Source organism: Hipposideros armiger, unplaced genomic scaffold, assembly GCF_001890085.2.
Source record: "Hipposideros armiger isolate ML-2016 unplaced genomic scaffold, ASM189008v1 scaffold_256, whole genome shotgun sequence".
NCBI lineage: Eukaryota > Metazoa > Chordata > Mammalia > Chiroptera > Hipposideridae > Hipposideros > Hipposideros armiger.
Genome location: NW_017731606.1, coordinates 1615632 through 1635997, shown reverse-complemented (window position 1 = coordinate 1635997; position 20366 = coordinate 1615632). Strand labels below are relative to the sequence as shown.

The window sequence follows — 20366 nt, the reverse complement described above, 5'->3', positions numbered from 1 at the left end:
AAAAAAAATATATGTATAGTGTTGTGTGTGCTGCCCTCAGTCAACCAAATGATAAAAGACATACTGGCTAACTTTGAACTTTTAGGAGGGAAATGGATGAGAATAAAGACATTATCAAAAAGCACATGGTTTTACCTGCTGAACCACAGAACCTGATTTAACTCATTTCAAAAGAGGAAAGAATGAAGGCACCCCTAAACTGGATCTGATAGCTTAGTGGCCCATTGTTTAATTTTATTGAGCATCTACTATGAGCTGGAAGTTATGAGAAAGGTCAGCAAAATATAACTCCTGACTGACTTCAAGACCTCAGATATGGTGCTCAAAAACATCCTCAGAAAAAGAGATAGCAGCAAATATTATTTCTGTTTTCTTAAGTTGGTCACCCTCTAGCTTCCTAAAAATGACTTTGCTTCAGAGCCCCGAAAGCAGCATTTTGCTCATTAGCTTGCTGACTTGTTTTTATGTGTGTGACTTGTAGGAATGAGATAGGATATCTCATATTACATTGGACAGAGTCCTTACTTGCCTCTAAAGCTGTTAAATATATATGAATGCTTCCCAGAAAAGACAAAAAGATTAGTATAATACAATCTAGTTTCCATCAGTGGATACTCTGGTTTGCTGAAAGGAAAAGAGCCTAACTTTATTTGTTAATTTCTATTAAAACCCAAATACAGGCATACATATTAAGTAAGATGTCAAATTCAAAATGGAGCCCCACACTATCAAGGATAGTTCTTGTTTAAGCTGTATCTGCTGTACGTAGCACAGTGGGAAAGTTTATGTGTGAAGGGCTTGATGACAGGGAACAAGTGGCATGACCAGGCTTTACACCTTTTATTTTTAAGAATACTCTGAAGTAAGAGGATCATAATTGTGCTGTAGAGAGATATTTACCTGACTGAGGGGAGTTCTGAGATTTGAAAAGACCAACTACTCCCTTGCCATGGAACCCTCCAGATCGGAGGAGCAGGGTACTGCTTCTTGAGTTCTTCCAGCATACAACAGGCAGGCGATTATGTCGATAGCAGCGGGCTACTCTCGGTAAACTACTGTCCTGTACAGCTTGAGGTACAACCAAAAGGCCAGGATAGCTTCAGGGACATGGAAGAGAGAAAGAGAATGATTTGGGTGGGTGTGGGGGAAGGGAGGAAGGGAAAAGAAATGGGGAGAGTGGGAGGGAGAGAGAGAGAGAGAGAGAAAGAGAGAGAGAGAGAGAATATAAGAATATGAATATCATAATATCACAGTAATTTTCTAAGACTCAGAAACATTGATTGAGGGGGAAGACATACATTTCAACCATACAACTCAGTTCTTCAGGGGTTGAGAAGACAAGGCCTAGACAGTGAAAACAGCTAACTCATCCATTAATCTGTAGTTTTTTTTTTTTTTGGAAATAAGCCCCTTTCAATGATACTGCAGATTTTCGCTGAATAACCTGAGCTTAGAAAATGAGAAGGGTATGTACAATTATTAAAAAGGCCCTTGTTAAACTGATGGTCTCCCTTGCCTTATACATTACTTTTCGTCAACTTGAAATAAAGATTGTAAGATTAATGTTACTTGTATTAATGTCAACTTTATGAGAATGACAAGTCAAACTTTCAACTCATTAGATTGCTGAAAAGACAAGAGTGAATAGAGGATACTAATATTAGACTGCCTGATATGGCGAAAGGATTAAAAATAAAACCAAATGATTTCTGGTATGAGAACAACATGTTCAAATGTCAAAATGAGTTTAAATATTTTATTAACACTACATGTAGATAATTTAAAAAGATTAGCTCATAAAGTTAAAGGATATGATGTTGGGAAAATAAAAAACAGACAAGAGTACCTTGTTTTTATGGATTAGCAAGTAAGTATAAAATAGGCAGGTTTCAGAGTCATTTCTCTCCTTCAGTTTATTTAGAAATGTTACACTAAAGAGATTTCATATTAATAACCTCCCAACTTCTAATCTCATTTTTTTTTTTTTAGCTGAGCCATCCTGCCACCTGTTGGTAGCTCAGCAGCAGCTCAGCTTGGGCCAGGAATCGAACCGCTGTTGCCCAGAGCTCACGCTCTTGAGCAAGCTCTTAACTGACTGCAGTCGGCCCTCATATTTTTTTTATTCTGGTCAAATATACCTAACATAACATTTAACATGTTAACCACTTTAAGCGTACAAATCAGTGACATTAAGTACATTCATAATATTGTGCAACCATCACAACTATTTCCAGAACTTCCAATCCCTAATCTTGATATAAGCCAGGGCTGAGAGGAGGGAGAGGAAATCCGGTTCATGGTCATATAAATCACAGCCTTCAATAACTTTAGTGAATGCCAGATTAGCTTTTCATACTTAACCAGAAATACCTTGGAAGCATTCTGAAAACCTAGCACTTTGGTGCCATATGAAGCTATAGGTTGTATTTTCTAATGCTACAAACTGATGAAGAGAACTAGCTACAGACATAATCATTCATGAAGACTGGAAAAGCAGTTCCATTATTAGGGCCCTCTATCTCAAACTCCACTTTAGTATCTATTCCCCCCTCCCCACCATTGTTTCTAGATGTAATGATTTTGCGTATTAGATAAGAGAGTATTGCTTAATGGCTTCAGGCACCGTTTCAGTAACTGGGGAAAACCCAGCAATACCTCTTCACTCCCTGGCACCTGCAGAGGACTGTCTCCTTTTTCCATGGGACGTGAGCACCATATACCATGCTCTTCTATACATACGATCTGAGAGTTTCCTACTACGGGGCATAGGCTTGAGTGACAGCTAGATTGCCACTAGTGCTGAGGCAAATGTTGAGCCTGAAGACCAGCCGGGCTACTCTCAGTACCAGTCTCATTTATTATACACTGAAAAGTACCTCCAATTACCCTGCAACCCAGCCTATCCACTACTGAGAGATATCAGCTCTGGGCTCCAGGCTAAGCCTCAAGAGGGAGACTGGGCCTCAGGAGCTGCTGCGTAAACTTTTTAATCAAAGACTAACTCGTAGAAATGCTTGAAACATAAATAAATTAACCCCAAAAGAAATCCGTATCACCACCTCATAGGTTAAGAAGTGGACCATTACCAGCATCCAAGAAAATACCCTTGTGTCTCTTCCGAATCACTATTTCTCCCTCCTTCTCAAAGATTATCACTATTCTTGACTGCTAACAAGACTCAATAGAATTTATTCTTTTGTGCCTGGCTTCTTTTGCTCAACATTATGTTTACGAGATCCATCCACATGATTGCATATAGCTGTACTTTGTTCATTTTCATTGCTGTATAGTATTCCACTATGTGATTATACTACTATCTATCTATTTTTCTACTGTTGATTTTGAGTAGCTTCTAGTATTTGATTGTGTAAGAAAAATGCCTCCATGAACATCCTTGTCGATATCTTTTGGGAGCAGATACATATTTCTACTGGAAATTCTACTCCACCTAGGAGGAGATGTGGTAGATAACAGGTTATGCATACGTTCAATAGATATTTAGATTTTTAGTAGATGCTGCCAGACAGCCTTCCAAAGTTCTTTAACCAATTTATAATCCCACCAGCAATAAATGGGAGTTCTCCTTGCTCAACATTCTTACTAGAATTTTATATTGTTGGACTTTTAAATTTTAGCCACTGTTTAAAAATAACTTTTACAATTATAGTTTACACACAATATTAGTTTCAAGTGTACAACATAGTGATTAGACATTTATATATCCTATGAAGTGGTTATCCCAATAAATGTAGTATTATTGATACCCATCTGATACCATATATAGTTATTACAATATTATTGACTATACTCCCTATACTATACTTTACATCCCCATGACTACTGTGTAACTATCAATTTGTACCTCTTAATCCCTTCCCTCCCTTCAACCATCTCCCAATTCCCCTCTGATCTGGCAACCATCAAAATGTTTTCTGTATTTATGAGTTTGTTTTTGTTTCATTTGTTCATTTATTTTGCTTTTTAGATTCCACATATAAGTGAAATCATATATTTGTCTTTCTCTGCATAATACCCTCTAGGCATAATACCCTCTAGGTATAATACCCTCTAGCTCTATCCATGTTGTTGTAGATGGTAAGATTTCATTCTTTTTTATGGCTGAGTAATGTTCCATTGTATATATGCATATGTACCACTTCTTTATCCATTCATCTATTGATGAACACTTAGACTGCTTTCATATCTTGGCTATTGTAAATAATGCTGTAATAAACATATAGATACATATGTCTTTTTGAATTAGTGTTTTGGTTTTCTTTGGCTAAATACCTAAAAGTAGAATTATAGGGTCCTCTTTATCTTTTGTTATAGCCTTTGTTTTAAAGTTTATTTTGTCTACTATAAGTATTACTACCCAGTTGTTGTGTTTGTTTCCATTTCCATGAAACATCTTTTTCTATCCCTTTACTTTCAGTCTGTGTATGTTTTTCGATCTGAAGTGAGCATATTTCGATCTTGTAGGTAGCATATGTAAGGGTCTTGTTTTCTTATCCATTCAGCCACCTAAGTCTTTTGATTGGAGTATTTAATCCATTTACATTGAAAGTAATTGTTGATAGATACGTAGTGATATTATTATTTTTTAGTTTTTTCCCCCCTTAAAGGAGTTCCTTTAACATTTCCTGTAATACTGGTTTGGTGTTGGTGAACTCCTTCAGCCTTTTCTTGTCTGGGAAGCTCTTCATCGGTCCTTCGATTCTAAATGATAGCTTTGCTGGGTAGAGTAATCCTGGTTGTAGGTCCTTGCTTTTCATTATTTTGAATATTTTGTGCCAATCCCTCTGGCCTGCAAAGTTTCTGTTGAGAAATCAGCTGACAGTCTTATGGGAGCTCTCTTGTAGGTAACTAACTGATTTTTCTTCTACTGCTTTTAAGATTTTCTCTTTGTCTTTAACCTTTAGCATTTTAATTATGATGTGTCTTGGTGTTGCCTCTTTGGCTTCACCTTGTTTGGGACTCTCCAAGCTTCCTGGACTTGTATGTCTATTTCCTTCACCAGGCTAGGGAAGTTTTCTGTCATTATTTCTTCAAACAGGTTTCAATCCCTTGCTCTCTCTCTTCTCCTTCTGGTACCCCTATGACGCGAATGTTGGTATGCTTGATGTTGTCCCAGAGGTCCCTTAAACTACCCTCATTTTTCTGGATTCTTTTTTCTTTTTACTGTTCTGGTTGGGTGTTTTCTGCTACCTTATCTTCCAAATTGCTGATTTGATCCTTTGCTTCATCTAATCTACTGTTGATTCCTTCTAATGTATTCTTTATTTCAGTTATTGTAGTCTTCATTTCTGACTGGTTCTTTTTTATGTTTCCTATCTTAAATTTTATGTTTCCTATCTTTTTGTTGAAGTTCTCACTGAGATCACTGAGCATTCTTATAACCAGTGTTTGGAACTCTGCATCTGTTAGATTGCTTGTCTCCATTTTGTTTAGCTATTTTTCTGGAGCTCTGTCCTGATCTTTCATTTAGAACATTTCTTTGTGTCCTTATTTTGGCTGCCTCCCCGTGTTTGTTTCTATGTATTACGTAGGGCTGCTATGTCTCCTGGTCTTGGTAGAGTGGCCTTATGTAGTAGGTGTCTTATTGGGCCCAGTGGCACAGTCTCCCTGGTCACCTGAGCCAGGTGCTCCAGGTGTGTCCCTTGTGTGGGTTGTGTGTGCCCTCCTGTTGTAGTTGAGCCTTGATTGCTGTTGGCACATCAGTGGGAGGGGTTGACCGGCAGGCTGATTGGTTGTGAGGACTGGCAGGGACTACAATGGAGGAACTGCTGTGCAGAGGCTGACTCTATGGAGCAGGATTTGCTGTAGTGGGGCTCTGGTGCCTGCTGAGTCTGCCCTTTGGGTGTGTCATTTGTGGAGGTGATTAGGTGGTACTCTCATGTGGTCTGAAGCTGGCCACTTGGTGTGTTGGTCCTGGGGCTTCTTGGGAGAGGCTCTGGTGCAGGCCAAGATCACCCACTGCCTGTGTCCTGCCCAGGGCCACTTGGTATGAGCTACAAAGTATTCTTCAGATGATAGCCACTTGTGCTGGCTTGGATGTGCCTGGGAGAGGCTAAGCTGTGAACCAAGGCTGGCTGCCGCTAGTGCCAGGCCTGGGGATCCTTAGCAAAAAGTACTGGACAAGCCGAGGCCAAATACTCCTTGTTTGGGGTTTGTGAAGCTTTGAGAGATTTTAGGAAAGACTGGAGCATGAGCTAAGACTGGCAGTTTGTATGGAAAAGCCACTGGAAGTTGGGTTGTGTGGGCTCTCAGGAAATCATCAGGGTTGGGTGAACGATGATAGCTAGGTTGATGGAGACTCAGAACGGTGGGAAGGCTCAACAATGGAACAATGGCTTCTGCCAGCACATCTCCCTGGAAGAAAGCTGCCCCTCCAGCCCTTGCCCTTAAGTTAGATAATTCAGTTCCTCCCCACATGTCCCTGGGGCCTTTTGAGCTGTCGCTCTAGCACTGGAGCTCACAGTGAGTGAGTACATCAGCGAGTAAGTCCATGCATGGGCCCTTAAAGAGGATCGATCATCTGGGACTCCAGAAGTCCTCCATCTCATTCAGCCATAATCTCCAATGATTTTCACAGCCAGAAGTTATGGGGACTTCTCTTCCTGTTACTGGAATCTTGGGCTGGGGAGCCTGGTGTGGGGTTGGGACCCCTTGTTCCTCAGGGGGAGACCTCAGCAGCTGAGCTAGCCCTCCCTATTTTTAACCATCACACATGGGTGTGAAACCAGCCTTTCTGCATCTCCGTTCCTCCTCCCAGTCTCGAGGCGGCATCTGTATTTCCTTAACTATAGGACTTCTGTTCAGCTAGACTTCAGGTGATTCTCAGTGATGGTTGTTGTGTAGTTTAGTTGTAATTTTGAGGTGGTTATGGGAGGAGGTGAGCACAGCATTTACCTACTCTGCCATCTTGACTGGAAGCCCTCAATTTTAGCCATTTTTGCAGGTATAAAGTAGTCTCATTGGGAATTTATTTTATATTTATCTGAAGACTAATAGGCTGAGCATCTTTTCAGATATTTATTGGCCACCAGGATATCCTCTCTGTGAAGTGCCTGTTTAAGTGTCCTGCCATTTTTATTGCCATTCTAATCTCTTAATTTATCAATCTTTTATTTTATGGGTAGTGCTTTTCCTGTCTTAAGAAATGTTTCCCTGCTTCAAGGTCATGAAGGCATTTTCCTATCTTTTAGAAGCTTTATTGTTGTAACCTTTTATATGTAGATCTACAGACCAATGGGAATTGATTTTTGTGTATAATGTAAGGCAGGGGTCAAAATAAATTATTTTCTTGTATGGATATCCAGCACCAATTATTGAAAAAACATCTTTTACCCACTGCTCTTAAGTGCTATCTTTATCTTATGATTTTTTTTTATCCTATGAACACTTTATCAAGTGTTCATATATGTTAAGCTCTTTCTATAGTCTTCATTTTGCTCCAGTGGTCTGTTCATCTACCCTTGTGCCAATCATTTTACTATCTTAAATACTGTAGCATTATAAAAAATCTTGATATCCTGTAGTATTATTCTGTAAGACTATCCTGACTACTCTTGGACTTCTGCATTTTTATATAATTCTTAGGATCATTTCTTCAATTTCTATAAATATTTTCCTGAAATTTTGATTGGGACTGCATTGACTCTATAGATCAATTCCTGGAGAAATTACAATTTTAAGAGTATTGGGTATGCTAATCCAAGAACATGAAATATTTGTTTGTTTATATCTTTAATGATCATCAATATTGTTTTTACTGTTCTCTGTAGAGGTTTTAGACATCTTTTGTTCAATTTATTCCTAAGTATTTAATGTTTTTTAGTGCTACTCTAAATAGTATCAGTAGTGCCAAAATAATATCACTTAAATTTCATTTTTTAATTATGTTTTTGACTAATTTTTGTATCATGATCTTATACTAGTGACCTTACTAAATTCAGCTATAAATTTTAAAAGTTTACCTGTAGATTCCTTCAGATTTTCTATGTATACAATCAGATGATCTGTGAATAATGATAGTTTTCTTTCTTTCTTTTCAATATTTATACTTTTTATTACTTAGTGCAACACTGAATAGAAGGAAATAGTTGCCATCCTTGTCTTGTCCTGATCTTAGAGAGTAAAAGTTTTCAATATTTTACCATTAAATAATTTTTGCTGTAAAAATTTTTAGACACTAGATTAAGGAGCTCTCCTTGCATTTTGAATTTATTAGTTCTTTTTCTAAAAATCATTTTATAAAATTCTTTTCTGTATATAATAAACTCATATTTTTCTTCTTAATTTTTTTAATGTGGCAACTTATGCTGATTGATTTTCAATTGTCAAGCCAGTTCTTTATTCCTGTAATAAACTCCACTTGGTCATAATGAACTATCCTGTATGAAATTAACTTTTGTCACTATGAACCCCCCTTCTTTACTGCTGGTGAAATTTTACTTTAATATCTACTTTGATATTTATATAGTTACTATAGCTTTTTTGTTTTTCTTAAACAAAAACAAATTTATTATCTTTTAGTTCTCGAGGACAGAGATTCAAAATGGGTTTCATTGAGGTAAATAAAACCAAGGTGTCTGCAGGACTGCATTCCTTTGGCAACTCTAGGAAAGAATCCATTTCTTTATCTTTTCCAGATTCTGGAGACCACCCACATTCCTTGGCTCATGACCTTCCATCTTCACAGCCAGCAATCGTAGGTTCAGTTCTTTTCACGATGAATCACTCTGATTTTTGTTCCAACATCATGTCTCTTTCTCTGACTCTGACCCCTCTTTTGCCTTCCTCCTTCAGTTTTAAAGACTCTTGTGATTACACTGGACCCACTCAGATAACCAAGGATAACCTCCTTATTTTAAGGTCAGTTGATCAAGTAACTTTAATTTCCCTTTGCCATGTAATATAATATATTCAACAAGCTTAAGGAATTAAGACATAGACACCTTTGGGGAGCCATTATACCACCTTCCATAGCCACTCTGGCTCTGAACTTGTAGTCATTTGATATAATAAATTTCCCTATGGTTAAAGCCTACATAATTTGAGTCTGGTCTTAATTTTATACACCACCGTCTCCTTATCACCACTCAGCACAATGCTTGGAATATAGTATATGATTGATAACTACTATTGAAAGATGTATTTATTGATGGTCTTAGTGCCCAGATAGTTTAGGCCAGTGATTTTCAAACTAGATCCCACAGAATTCTACAGTGGCATTGCTGGGCCTCAGGGACCACTTGAGGGTGGGGAGGGGAAACTGCTAAGTAGATGGCTGAGTTGGACCCCCACTCCCAGCCTAGCTTTAATTGAAGCAGTTTGCCCTTATCTATTTCATATTTTGAGATTCTGTCTAAAATTTTATTCATAAGAAGGGATTCTACTGTTATAGGAAGTTTAAATAACACTGGGATTAGGTCATTGACAATATAACCCAATTTTATTTTATTTTTTATTTTTTTTAAGATTCTTATTGGGGAATTGGGGGATGGGAACAGCGCTGGGGAATTGGGGGAAGGGGAACAGACAAGTTGCTGTCCTTTTGTTCTTCAGTCTAGTTGTGGAGGACGTTGCTTCACTGGCCCAAGTTGGCACCATCATTGCACTCTTCCCGGGTGAGGCAGATCAGTCGCCGGCTTCTGGCTGGCCGCTCATGCTGGCTGCTGGCTATACACGGTAGCCCATGGCAACCCACTGCAGCAGGGGCTGCAGCCTACGCCGTCGCCCGCGACTCATGGAAGCCCAGCTCCAGGTAGAGCTGTTGCTCAGCATCCCAGCTGTAGAGGGCAGTGTCACTGGCCCTCATATGTGGGATCCGAACCGGGGCCCTCTGGTGTCCCAAGCCAGCTCCCAACCAACGCGCCACTCGGCCGGCCCAGAGGGATATATATTATTTTATAGCACCGTAAATGCTTTATCACAAATGTTCTAATAAGTGGTCTATTAAAATTTTATTTTGTTCCTGAAGACTGAAATGATACATGAGGTCTATTGTCTCACTGGCAGGCATGATTTTGATAGTAAGCTTCCCAAATAGGACATCACACCCTGACACTACCACTTATAGTTATCAATAAAGATAATTTAGTTAGAAGGACAGAGCATCCAGGAAAATTACTGTATACTTGACAGAATCACAACCTTTCAGTACTTAATGCAATTTTTTATTTGGCCCAAATCTCAAACTATATTCCCAACTTGTTTTTTTAAAGTTTCACATTGGTAAGATTTGTAAACTTAAAATGTCATTTAAAATGAAATATTTATAGTCTCTCAACAAGCAGAGTTGAAATTAATAGTAACATTAAGACAAGTTTCTAAAATATGTGCAAGGCTTACAATTTACAAACTGCTTTCACAGCATTATTCTATTTAATCGAACCAAAAATTTATAAATTCAAAAGAAAAGAACTAGCCTGGAGATGAAAATAATTTAACCTGTGGATGGTGGAAATGTAGTTTTAAAAAATATAAAGCATGGCGTTGGGCTCAGCAGAAATAGAAAACAGCAAGAGATAAGAATACAAAAAAGAAAATGTGTTCATTTACATTCTTTAAGTAACATTATTGAAAATATTCTAATTAGACGGCATAAGAAAACCCTGTCTACATTTGGGTCAACAAATTACAGCTTGTGGGCCAAATTGGCCCCACCCACTCATTCGCTTACTGTCTATGGCTGCTTTTGTGATAGTGTTGAGTAGCTCCAACAAGAGACAATATGGCCAGCAAAACTGAAAATATGTACTAACTGGCTCTTTAAAGAAAAAGTTTGCGGATCCCTGGTCAATAGCAGACATTCATCTCTTCTAGCTGCCTGGGTATATTCTATACTTACTTCAAGTTATCTTCAGGCATGCTAGAAAAGAGGCAAATGGAAAGAGAAAGGCAAAGAAGGGAAATTCATAAAGGGGACCAAAACTACATTACCTTTGACCTTCTGAGCTAATGCAGGCACTGTCCAGTGATATAACTGCACTTCTGGGAATGTCAATGAGATGCTTGCTCATGCTTCATAAAGGTCCCTTAATCGCACATCCCTGGAGACCTTGCTCTTATTTTCTGACATATTGCTCTCTTTCTGGGCTATGGAGGCAAACAGCCTGCCTATTCAAGACTCAAATGTTAGAAAAAAAAGAGGTCTCTTTTTGGAGCCCCTAACACACTTACCTCCGGCAGAGTGAATACATCCTGTTGGAGGCAGTGATTCGAAAATACTCTGGTTTTGAGCGAGAAGAACTGCCACTTATGGTTCCCAAACCTAAACGCTGATAGTCTCGGAAGCAAGCTTTTTCTACTAACTGCTCCATTGTAGACTTCTCTGAGGCCTTCAGAGTGGTACTTGTGGGGAGTTCACTGTCATCTGAAACTGATGGCAGAAACAGGTTTTGAAGAAATGATATAGCTCAAAGTAGAAAATTAAAAACTTCCCTTTGAAGAGGATCCTTAAACCAAGAAGGGTTTATGCTAACGCTACAGGTATTATGTGTATCACAAATTAAGTCATGTAATGTCTATGGGGAATCATTATGCTCAAACATAAATTAGAACGGTAATGGATAGTCAGAAAATACCAGAAGCTCAAATAACTCCAAATGTCAGGGAAATTAACTAAAATTTTCTAAAAACAATATAATTTTGAATTTATCACTCATACTTTTCTGTTTCAGTCAGGCTTGCTTATTAATGCCATAATGCAGTGATCTCTATTTAGGATTTCATAGAATAAACACTCGAACTTTGTCAGAGGCTAAACCTGTCAGTAAAATTGATCTTTAATATGATCACTATGCAAACTCATCATCCAGGTTTCAGTTAACTTTTCAGAGCATAAACTTTTATTAGAAATTTCTAGACTATGCAGAAGTTTACTAGTGTTGGAAAAGACCTTTCTTAGAGAGGTATGATGAAGTTATCCCTTTTTTGTGGAAATATTTTTGTCAGAGGATGTGGTATACATGGGAAACTCCCTCACAATTTTGCAATCACAGGTTATAGAATCCTTTAAAATTTTAGATGTGGAAGGATTTACCCAATAATCAAGTATTTTAGGGAGGATTTAAAAAAGCACAACATTTCTAATTGGTACTGCATGTTCTAACTAAAAAAAAAATTCCATTGTTAAAAACTGCCCGAATTTACTTTCCTTATTTATTTTTAAAGTAAGAGAAGTCAAATTAAGCTTTCAAAGTTTTTGGAAATGTACTCAAACTTTTAATGTCAAAGAGAACAATATGGCTCTCTTCCATTAAAAGGAAAAAACCTAACAGCTTATCCCTGTAAATATATGACTGTGTTAGTTTGTGAACTTCAGAATGCAAATACTATTGTCAGGTATCAGTATTGTGTTGACCTTTTATTTTCAAGGGCGCAAAAAGCATTATACAATTAGGTCTTTTGGAGAATAACTATCATAGCATAATAGTTTTTGTTCCATGAAATCATTAAAACTTGGAATTAGAAGAGTCGATACTGATCGGTAGCACTAATTTTCCAGTGAATATGAGAGGCCAGGGTTCCAACAAATGATCATTTCGGTAATGTAATGGTGAGTCCTCCCACTGCCCCAGAGGCAAGCTTGTAGGTACATATACTGAAATAGAGACCTTCAGCCAGTGACCTATCTAAAGATGAGGTTTCTGTCTTTAAAATGTTGTTGTTGATGATGATGATGATAATGATCAGAAACAGTAGTTATATAAGCACTGGTGATTGCTTTTAAGATCCTGAGAAGGAAAAGGGTGCAATGGCTTCCTGTCTATTGGATCAAATTCTTTCTAGTGTTAATTTCATAAGCATACTCGATACTGGGTTAAGGAATAGAAAACGGTCAATAAGACATTTTACCACTGGTTTTTGCCTCTGTTTTCCTGATTGAGAGGTATCTCAGAGTCCCAGATTCTGTTCTTTTAAATATTTACCAGGCATTTTATAAAAAATTATTTAAGAATCCCTTCATCTCAGGTCCTCCATTTAGATTAAGAGCACCCACAGTATTCTCACCAAAAACCCAAATCTTGAACTTTGAATATTCAATGTCCTTATCTCCTTATTTTTAATCCATAACAAGAAGATATAGAGACTACTTTATAACTAGATTTCCTATGCAATGGGGTTTCTTTATTTCTCCCTTTAAAGAGACCCACATAACAATGGCTCTATGGATTTAGTAAAGGATAATATATCCTTTACTATATTTAGTATAATTTAATACAATCTTATCTGAACAATGGGATATTGGTAAAATAAAGATTGTTTTTTTCCAGTTCTGAGAAGTTCTGAGAAGCTGGTAAGTGCCTCCAACCTTCTTATGAGATCTGTTTTTGTGAGTCAGGTTTAAGTGCAACTGCATATTAGTTTCTTATGCTTACTCATATAAGAAGAAAGAATAAAATTGACTCAAGGAGGAAAAACAAGTTCTCACATACCAGATATGTCATCTTCTTCATTCCATCCAGGACGATTCACTCTCTCTTCCACAATTGTCCCTGTCCTCTTCTTCAATAAATACTGACGCCCAATTGTCATTTTCCCTGCCCTTTTGGCGCCTTTCACAATCGTTTTTGAGAAGGTGCTACAAGTCACAAAACCAAAAGAGAATGTCAATTTAACATGAAGATACTGCCATAACTCAACTTGTTTCTTCTCTATTTCCACAGCCACTATTATTGTTCAGAACTTCACTAAGCCTCTCCTTCTTTAGATCACCTTTTATATGGCAGCAGACTAATTTCCAATAAGAGACAGCTGTCATCAGGACATTGTTTTAGGCAAAAAGTGCAAGGAGCTAGAGGGGGACACAAACTACTTATCACCCCAAATCTAAACTCCTCAGCTTGGCTTTCTGGTCAAGCATGCCCCTAACCCAATCTGGTTATCCATGCCACTGCCTCTACCAGTGCCCACAAACTATGCTTATGGAAGTCCTGCAAGGAAAGCCAACCTGCCCCCTTCTCTATTGATTCAAACTCTTTCTACTAACTCATAGGCTTTTCTTTGAGATCATATGACAATTATAGTTGGCAACACCTTATTTCTTTTTTTTTTAAAAGATTTTTATTGGGGAATTGGGGGATGGGAACTGTGCTGGGGAATTGGGGGAAGGGGAACAGACAAGTTGCTGTCGTTTTTGTTCAGTCTAGTTGTGGAGGATGTGGCTTCACTGGCCCAAGTTGGCACCATCATTGTGCTCTTCCCAGGCAAGGCAGGTCAGTCACTGACTTCTGGACAGCCGCTCATGGCAGTCCAAGCTCCAGGTTGAGCTGTTGTTCAGCATCTTAGCTGTAGAGGGCAGTGTCACTGGCCCTCGTTATGTGGGATCCGAACTGGGGCCCTCTGGCATCCCAAGCCAGTTCTTAACCATCACGCCACTCGGCCGGCCCCAACACCTTATTTCTTAAATATTTTAAGTGTGTATGTGTGGTGTCCTGCCTTCTCACACTGTAAACCTTCTGAAATATATAAAAAAACAATATAATTCCCCTTTTTCAGAGGAGAAAAATAAGGAATCAGAAATTTGAGCACCCTTTTGAGAATCAGCTTCAACTAAAGGGAAACTAGGATATAAGTCACAAGTACCTAAAAGTGCTTTATTTCAATGGTTTACCCTCTCTTGCTGATAGAAAATCTGGGTGCAGAGTTTTTACAATCCAGAGAATTAAACAAAGAACCTGTTTCCTAAATAATCATATTGAGATGAAGGTTTCAAATAAGATTGTTTTTTTTTTAAAGATTTTTTTATTGGGGAATTGGGGGAAGGGGAACAGACAAGTTGCTGTCCTTTTGTTCTTCAGTCTAGTTGTGGAGGACATTGATTGCTTCACTGGCCCAAGTTGGCACCATCATTGCACTCTTCCTGGGTGAGGCAGATCAGTCGCTGGCTTCTGGATGGCCGCTCACGCTGGCTGCTGGCCACACACGGTAGCCCATGGCAACCCACTGCAGCAGGGGCTGCAGCCTATGCTGTCGCAGGCGACTCACCGCAGCCCAGCTCCAGGTTGAGCTGTTGTTCAGCATCTTACTGTAGAGGGCAGTGTCACTGGCCCTCATATGTGGGATCCGAACTGGGGCCCTCTGGTGTCCCAAGCCAGTTCTTAACCAACACGCCACTCGGCCGGCCCAAATAAGATTGTTTTTGATTATGGTCTTCTCCATTACAAAGAACAGAACTCTTTGTGTTTTCTTGCCGTTTGGTGAAAATGTAAGGATTCTTTTATTGTTAAGTAGTTTTATCAGACCCTGTTTTTAGTAATTTGAAATGTAAACCTGAGGGTTATGAAACATGTTTTAGATAATTGTTGGAAATCATAAAATACTGGTATTTCCTAAATTCAAGCCTATTGTGAGTCACTTCAGGTGTAACTTAAACTCAGTAAGACTTTAAAAAAATGTTTCAACTAGAGCTATATATCCTTTGTTTTATACCCTCGAGAAAATTCTAAAATGTTTTAAATTTTAAATTGCTATATCTCTTTTGCAGATGGATAGTACGAGCTTGATACAATAAGATATATATATATATATATTTTAATATGTATGTTTATATGAATATTTATATATATATATAAATTTTCCCCGATAGATTCTAAACATAAAACACCATACAAAGCTTTGTTTCTTCCACAGAGGATTGGGACAATGAATATCATAGGCTCCTCTGTGACTCCACAGTGCTAAGGCAAGATGCTTGGTTCACAGTTTAAATACCTAGGAAGCTGTTCATACTTCAGCATATCATACCTGGATATGTGCAGTCTCTTTCGCTTACTAGGTAACAGTGGCACAGGTAGCTAGCTCTGCAACTGAGAAATGAGATACTGTCTGGAACCTCAACTCTTCTATCATGCTGAGCCTACTTTAATTTCAGGTAAAGGAAAAGCTTTTTCTCCAAAGTCTGCAGAGTACGCCCTAATATGTAATTTGTATTGGTATATGCCCAAATACCAGGTGATTAATGATGAACGACTGAAATTTTAGCCCTATATTTTATCGCTAATTGAGGAGAATTTTTAACCAATTGTTATTTTGTAATAACTAAAATTTAAAAGTTTCAACATAAATTCCTAAAAATTTTCATCAGAAAATAAGGGTTCCTACTAAAGAAACATGACAACTAAATACTATGCCGGATCTTGGATTGTATGGTGTACCAGGCAGGAAAAACAAGTAGTTATAAAGGATCATCAGCAAAACTTAAATATGGACTCTGAATTAAACAGAAGTTTCACACCAATTAAATTTCCTGGTTGTGATTACTGTACTGTCATTATGTAAGATAATGTCTTTGTTCTTAGGAAATATAGACTGACATATTTAAGGATAAAGGGGTGTTATGGATGTAACTCAAATGGTTTAGAAAAAATATATATATGAAAGAGACAATGATAAAGGAAGTGGAGCAAAACATAAACAACTGTGAATCTGGGTAAAAGGCATAGAGAAATTCTTTGTACGAGGTTGTACCTTTTCTGTGAATTTGAAATTGTATCAAAATAAAAAGTGACAAAAAAATAAAATGAAAAATAAAGGTTCCCATATTTAGAACAAAGCAAAACTGTCTACTCCGTCTGGATGTTAACAAAACTAAAGAAACTGCTCGAAGACAGAAAGTGATCCATATGGGAAAAAGAGAAAATAGAATTTCACATTCTAAAAATGCATCATGAGCAATGGACATGACAGTCAACCCTCTTGTAGCTTTTAGGTTTTGAAACTTTTTACATGTACTGGTGCTGCTGTTCCATAACTTTCTGAGCTTGGTCCAGTGGGCTGGACAGAATAGCAAACAAAAGGAGCAGTCCTTACATCTTGACCCAAAAGACAGGTCTCTTCTCCCGACAGTCAGCTACAGGAGGGCTGAAATGAAGAAACTAGAATGACTGTCTTCTTACCGAAAGGAAGTGTTCTTTTCCTTCTGTTTGGGTAGAATTATCTGTGGGGCAGTTTGTCCAGCGGCAAAAGCAAAGGTGGTGAAAATGGACTGAGGATAACGGAACTTCATCAGCTGTTTCCTGAAAATCTCCACCACTTCTGGGCTCACTTCCTCATCAAATGCTACTTTAATCAACTGGAGGCAAAAGAGATGAAACATATCAGTAGCGTTAAGGATTTCCAGATAACTTCCCCTCAAATGAGTGAAATGAAAGAAAATAACAATACTAAATGTGAAAGTTTGGAGGCTGAAGGAACCGTGGGTAGTATACAATATAGTTTTTAATTTAAAAAATAAAATTAAGGCTCAGACGGGTTTCATTGCCACAGATGGTTAGTTGGCAAGGAAAACCATGAATCTTGAAGTTGGGTTGCTTTAAGACTATCTTTTCCATGATGAGATAGGGAAATTAACTTAAAGTGGCTGAAGTAGGAAACATGTCCTCTTTTCCCAGCTGTTGGTTCCAGAAGGGAATTAAGTCTAATCAGATCTTTTCCTACCCAGAGATAATAAAAATGTAGAAAGAAAAAATTCGGTGTGACTAGAATCCCACCAGTGTAGCCAGGCCATATTCTAGTTTAGAGTCCTTGGGCAGTTGGAACAGTGACTAAATCCCTAGGAAGTCACTTCTGTTAGGTGATGGGAGCAGGTCTGGCGCTTAGAGATCTGCAGCCTCACATGTCACACAATTAGTGGAAGCACTAGAGAGGGCTTCCTGACTGGAAGGAATGAGGCCAGAACTGGAGCCCTAGAAAATCTGAGAAGTCAAAGGCAAGGCATGAAGAACAGCAAGAGCAAAATATCACAGACTGAGAATTATAAAAAAAGGAAAAACTAAGAAAAGACCACTCTTCCAATGTCTGGTTTGCATCAGTAATTCCACAGTTCTAATATGCTCAGTGTGCCCTAGAAAAACTTTTGCTTTATTAGAGGTTATGCAGTTAGCACCAATAATGCTTTAGCCCCAGTTATAATTCTTAGAGTTTTACCTCTTCCACAGAGGAGCCTTAAAGCATTTCCTTCTGAAACAGCTGCCAAGAAAATTACTTTGTATCTGAAGGCTTTATTAAACACAGACTGAGGTATAACTTGTCAGAGAACAAGAGTCAATTGTGTATATCTCAATTTCTAAGAGCACTAAATATGGACAGATAATTTATTGGCACTCTGAGTTGGCCACAGGGTTCATCAAATGAGGAATTAAATCCAAGACCATTCATGTGTTCACTCAGCTGAAGATCACCCTCTCAGATCCTCTGATCCTTCTCCTCCACTAACTAAAACCTGACTACAGAAAGTGGCCATGACATCATTTGTAGAAAACTTGTAAATGATAGAATGGTTCCCTTTCTTAATACCTGAAAAGATGCTGATGTGATCTGCAGTCCTTCTTGCATGTTCTGCTGTAGCTGGTTCTGCATTGTGATCTTCTTTTCCTTGGTGATGGAGGCCACGGGAAAACTTCGCACAACTGTCTGCTCACCGACTGTAGGAAGACAGGACACAGACTCAGCAACAGCACCTTACAGCTCATTTCTAGAGTCTCTGATGCTCATTTCATCAGCCTCTGGTGGAGAAATGCCCAGAGAATAACCTTTGGGGAGGTCAATGCCCAGAAATGCAGTGAGAGAAAATGCCATGGATCTTCTAGAATCACATTCGTTAATTTTACTGCATGGCAATTCACTCCTGAAACACAACCCTTTGCAGAGTGGAGTAACTGTCACAGCTTGCCTGCCTTCGCTCTATTCTCCCAACCTTGGGGTGCCATGCTAGACCACCTGGTTTAAGGCAATCTTATAAGAAGGGCAGGTTTCATACAGAATGAAAGTAGTATCTGCAGATATTGAAAAGACAACCACAATCTTTAATGTAAGAATAAAGCAAAAGAGAAAAAGTTTTTCAAGTTTGTTTCCATATGTGGTAAAGGTGCTGTACTATGTGTACGTGCTTTTGGAAGATATAGGACTGGGCTTAGGCCCAAGATTTTTAGGAGTTTAAATATTAAAGAAAAAAAGAGAAAATATTATTTATCAACTACCTGAGGTTACGGAGATGAGAGTCTCAGAAAGAAGTGGCACATGTGAAGCCTTCCTTGGAGAGTTTACAGCTCCCCATGGGACAGGAGAGTCATACACAGAATACAACAACATGTAATTAGCTCTTAGGTTTGAGGGAACAAGGCTTTAAGTGTTTCAGAAAGGGCAAAAATTTCCGCATGCTAGATGGCTGGAGAATGATTCTTGGAGGAAGTGAGAGAGAAGGTGAGCTTTGAAGCGAGTGTAGGTCTGGATGTGCAGGGGGAGGAGGAAGGGCATTTCACGCAGCGGTACCAGTAATGGAACAGGAGCAGCAACACAAGGCCCCACAACTAGAAAGCCCCAGGGTGCGATCTGAGCCAGCTTTATCTGACTTATGTGCCCATACACTAGCCACTTATCATCAGAATTCCTCATTCCCTGAACCCATCAATTCCCAACCTGCAAAATTTGGATTATCCTCTTATGTTAAGCTCACACTAAGAGGCTACACAAAATCTACACAAAATCAGGATGTACATAGGATTTAAGTTCAAACCTATGCTTATATAACACATGTAAAATGATCAGATTTCTATATGTCATTAAAGGAGAAGTTTTCAATTAGAAATTTTAAAAGGGCACTAAAAGAGGCAAATGAAAAGGTTTTCTCTGATAAAATAATTTTCCTAAAATGTAAAATTAACCCACAAATTGACAGGAAAAAACAAGAGAACAATACAAGCTTTCACACTAAGTATGGCATTGATTTCTTTAAAATAAATAAATTAGAGCAATTTAAATGACCAAGTGTCTCATGTATATATATATGCCCAAAATGTATGTTTATGGCCATTAAGCTCATAAAAGTTATAGAACAAAAAATTATTAAGTACTAGATATTTAGTTTCTTTAAAAATACATAATCTTTGGGTTGGCCAAGTGGCTCAGTTGGTTAAGAGCTCGCTCAAGAGTGTGAGCTCTGAGCAACAGCAGTTCAATTCCTGGCCTGAGCTGAGCTGCCGCTGAGCTGCCGACAGGGATGGCTCAGCTTAAAAAAAAAAATCTTTCAAATACAAATATAATTTATATACAGTAATATCACAGGAGTAGGCTGAGAAATTTTGCTCTATTTTCACTTTTTCAAAATGAGCACAACTATTCCTATAGATACATTGTTTATTGAAATTTATGAGCTTTTTGCTTATTATATGGTAAGCAATCATTTATGTCCAAGATAATAAGCCATCTTGATTCTATCCACATAAGGAATTATACAACTGTGAGATTTTAAAGATACTACATTTTATACATCTGAATTCTACTGTCTAACAAAATGCATAGCACATAGTACATAATCAAAAGCTACTGAATGAATACTTTTGGATGAGGAAGGACCA

General features: G+C 38.2%; 1 protein-coding gene across 4 annotated transcripts in view; it reads right to left on the bottom strand.

The window, feature by feature from the left end:
- Nucleotides 1-20366, bottom strand: part of SBF2 (SET binding factor 2) — a 429728-nt gene that overhangs the window by 51676 nt on the left and 357686 nt on the right. For all 4 annotated transcript variants that reach the window (XM_019656204.1, XM_019656206.1, XM_019656207.1 and 1 more), the window contains 5 exons: nucleotides 18307-18434; nucleotides 16908-17083; nucleotides 13446-13591; nucleotides 11188-11386; nucleotides 901-1097 (listed from right to left, as the gene is read on the bottom strand). In XM_019656204.1, coding sequence (XP_019511749.1) covers nucleotides 901-1097; nucleotides 11188-11386; nucleotides 13446-13591; nucleotides 16908-17083; nucleotides 18307-18434 — 846 coding nt within the window. The remainder of the gene's footprint in view (nucleotides 1-900; nucleotides 1098-11187; nucleotides 11387-13445; nucleotides 13592-16907; nucleotides 17084-18306; nucleotides 18435-20366) is intronic.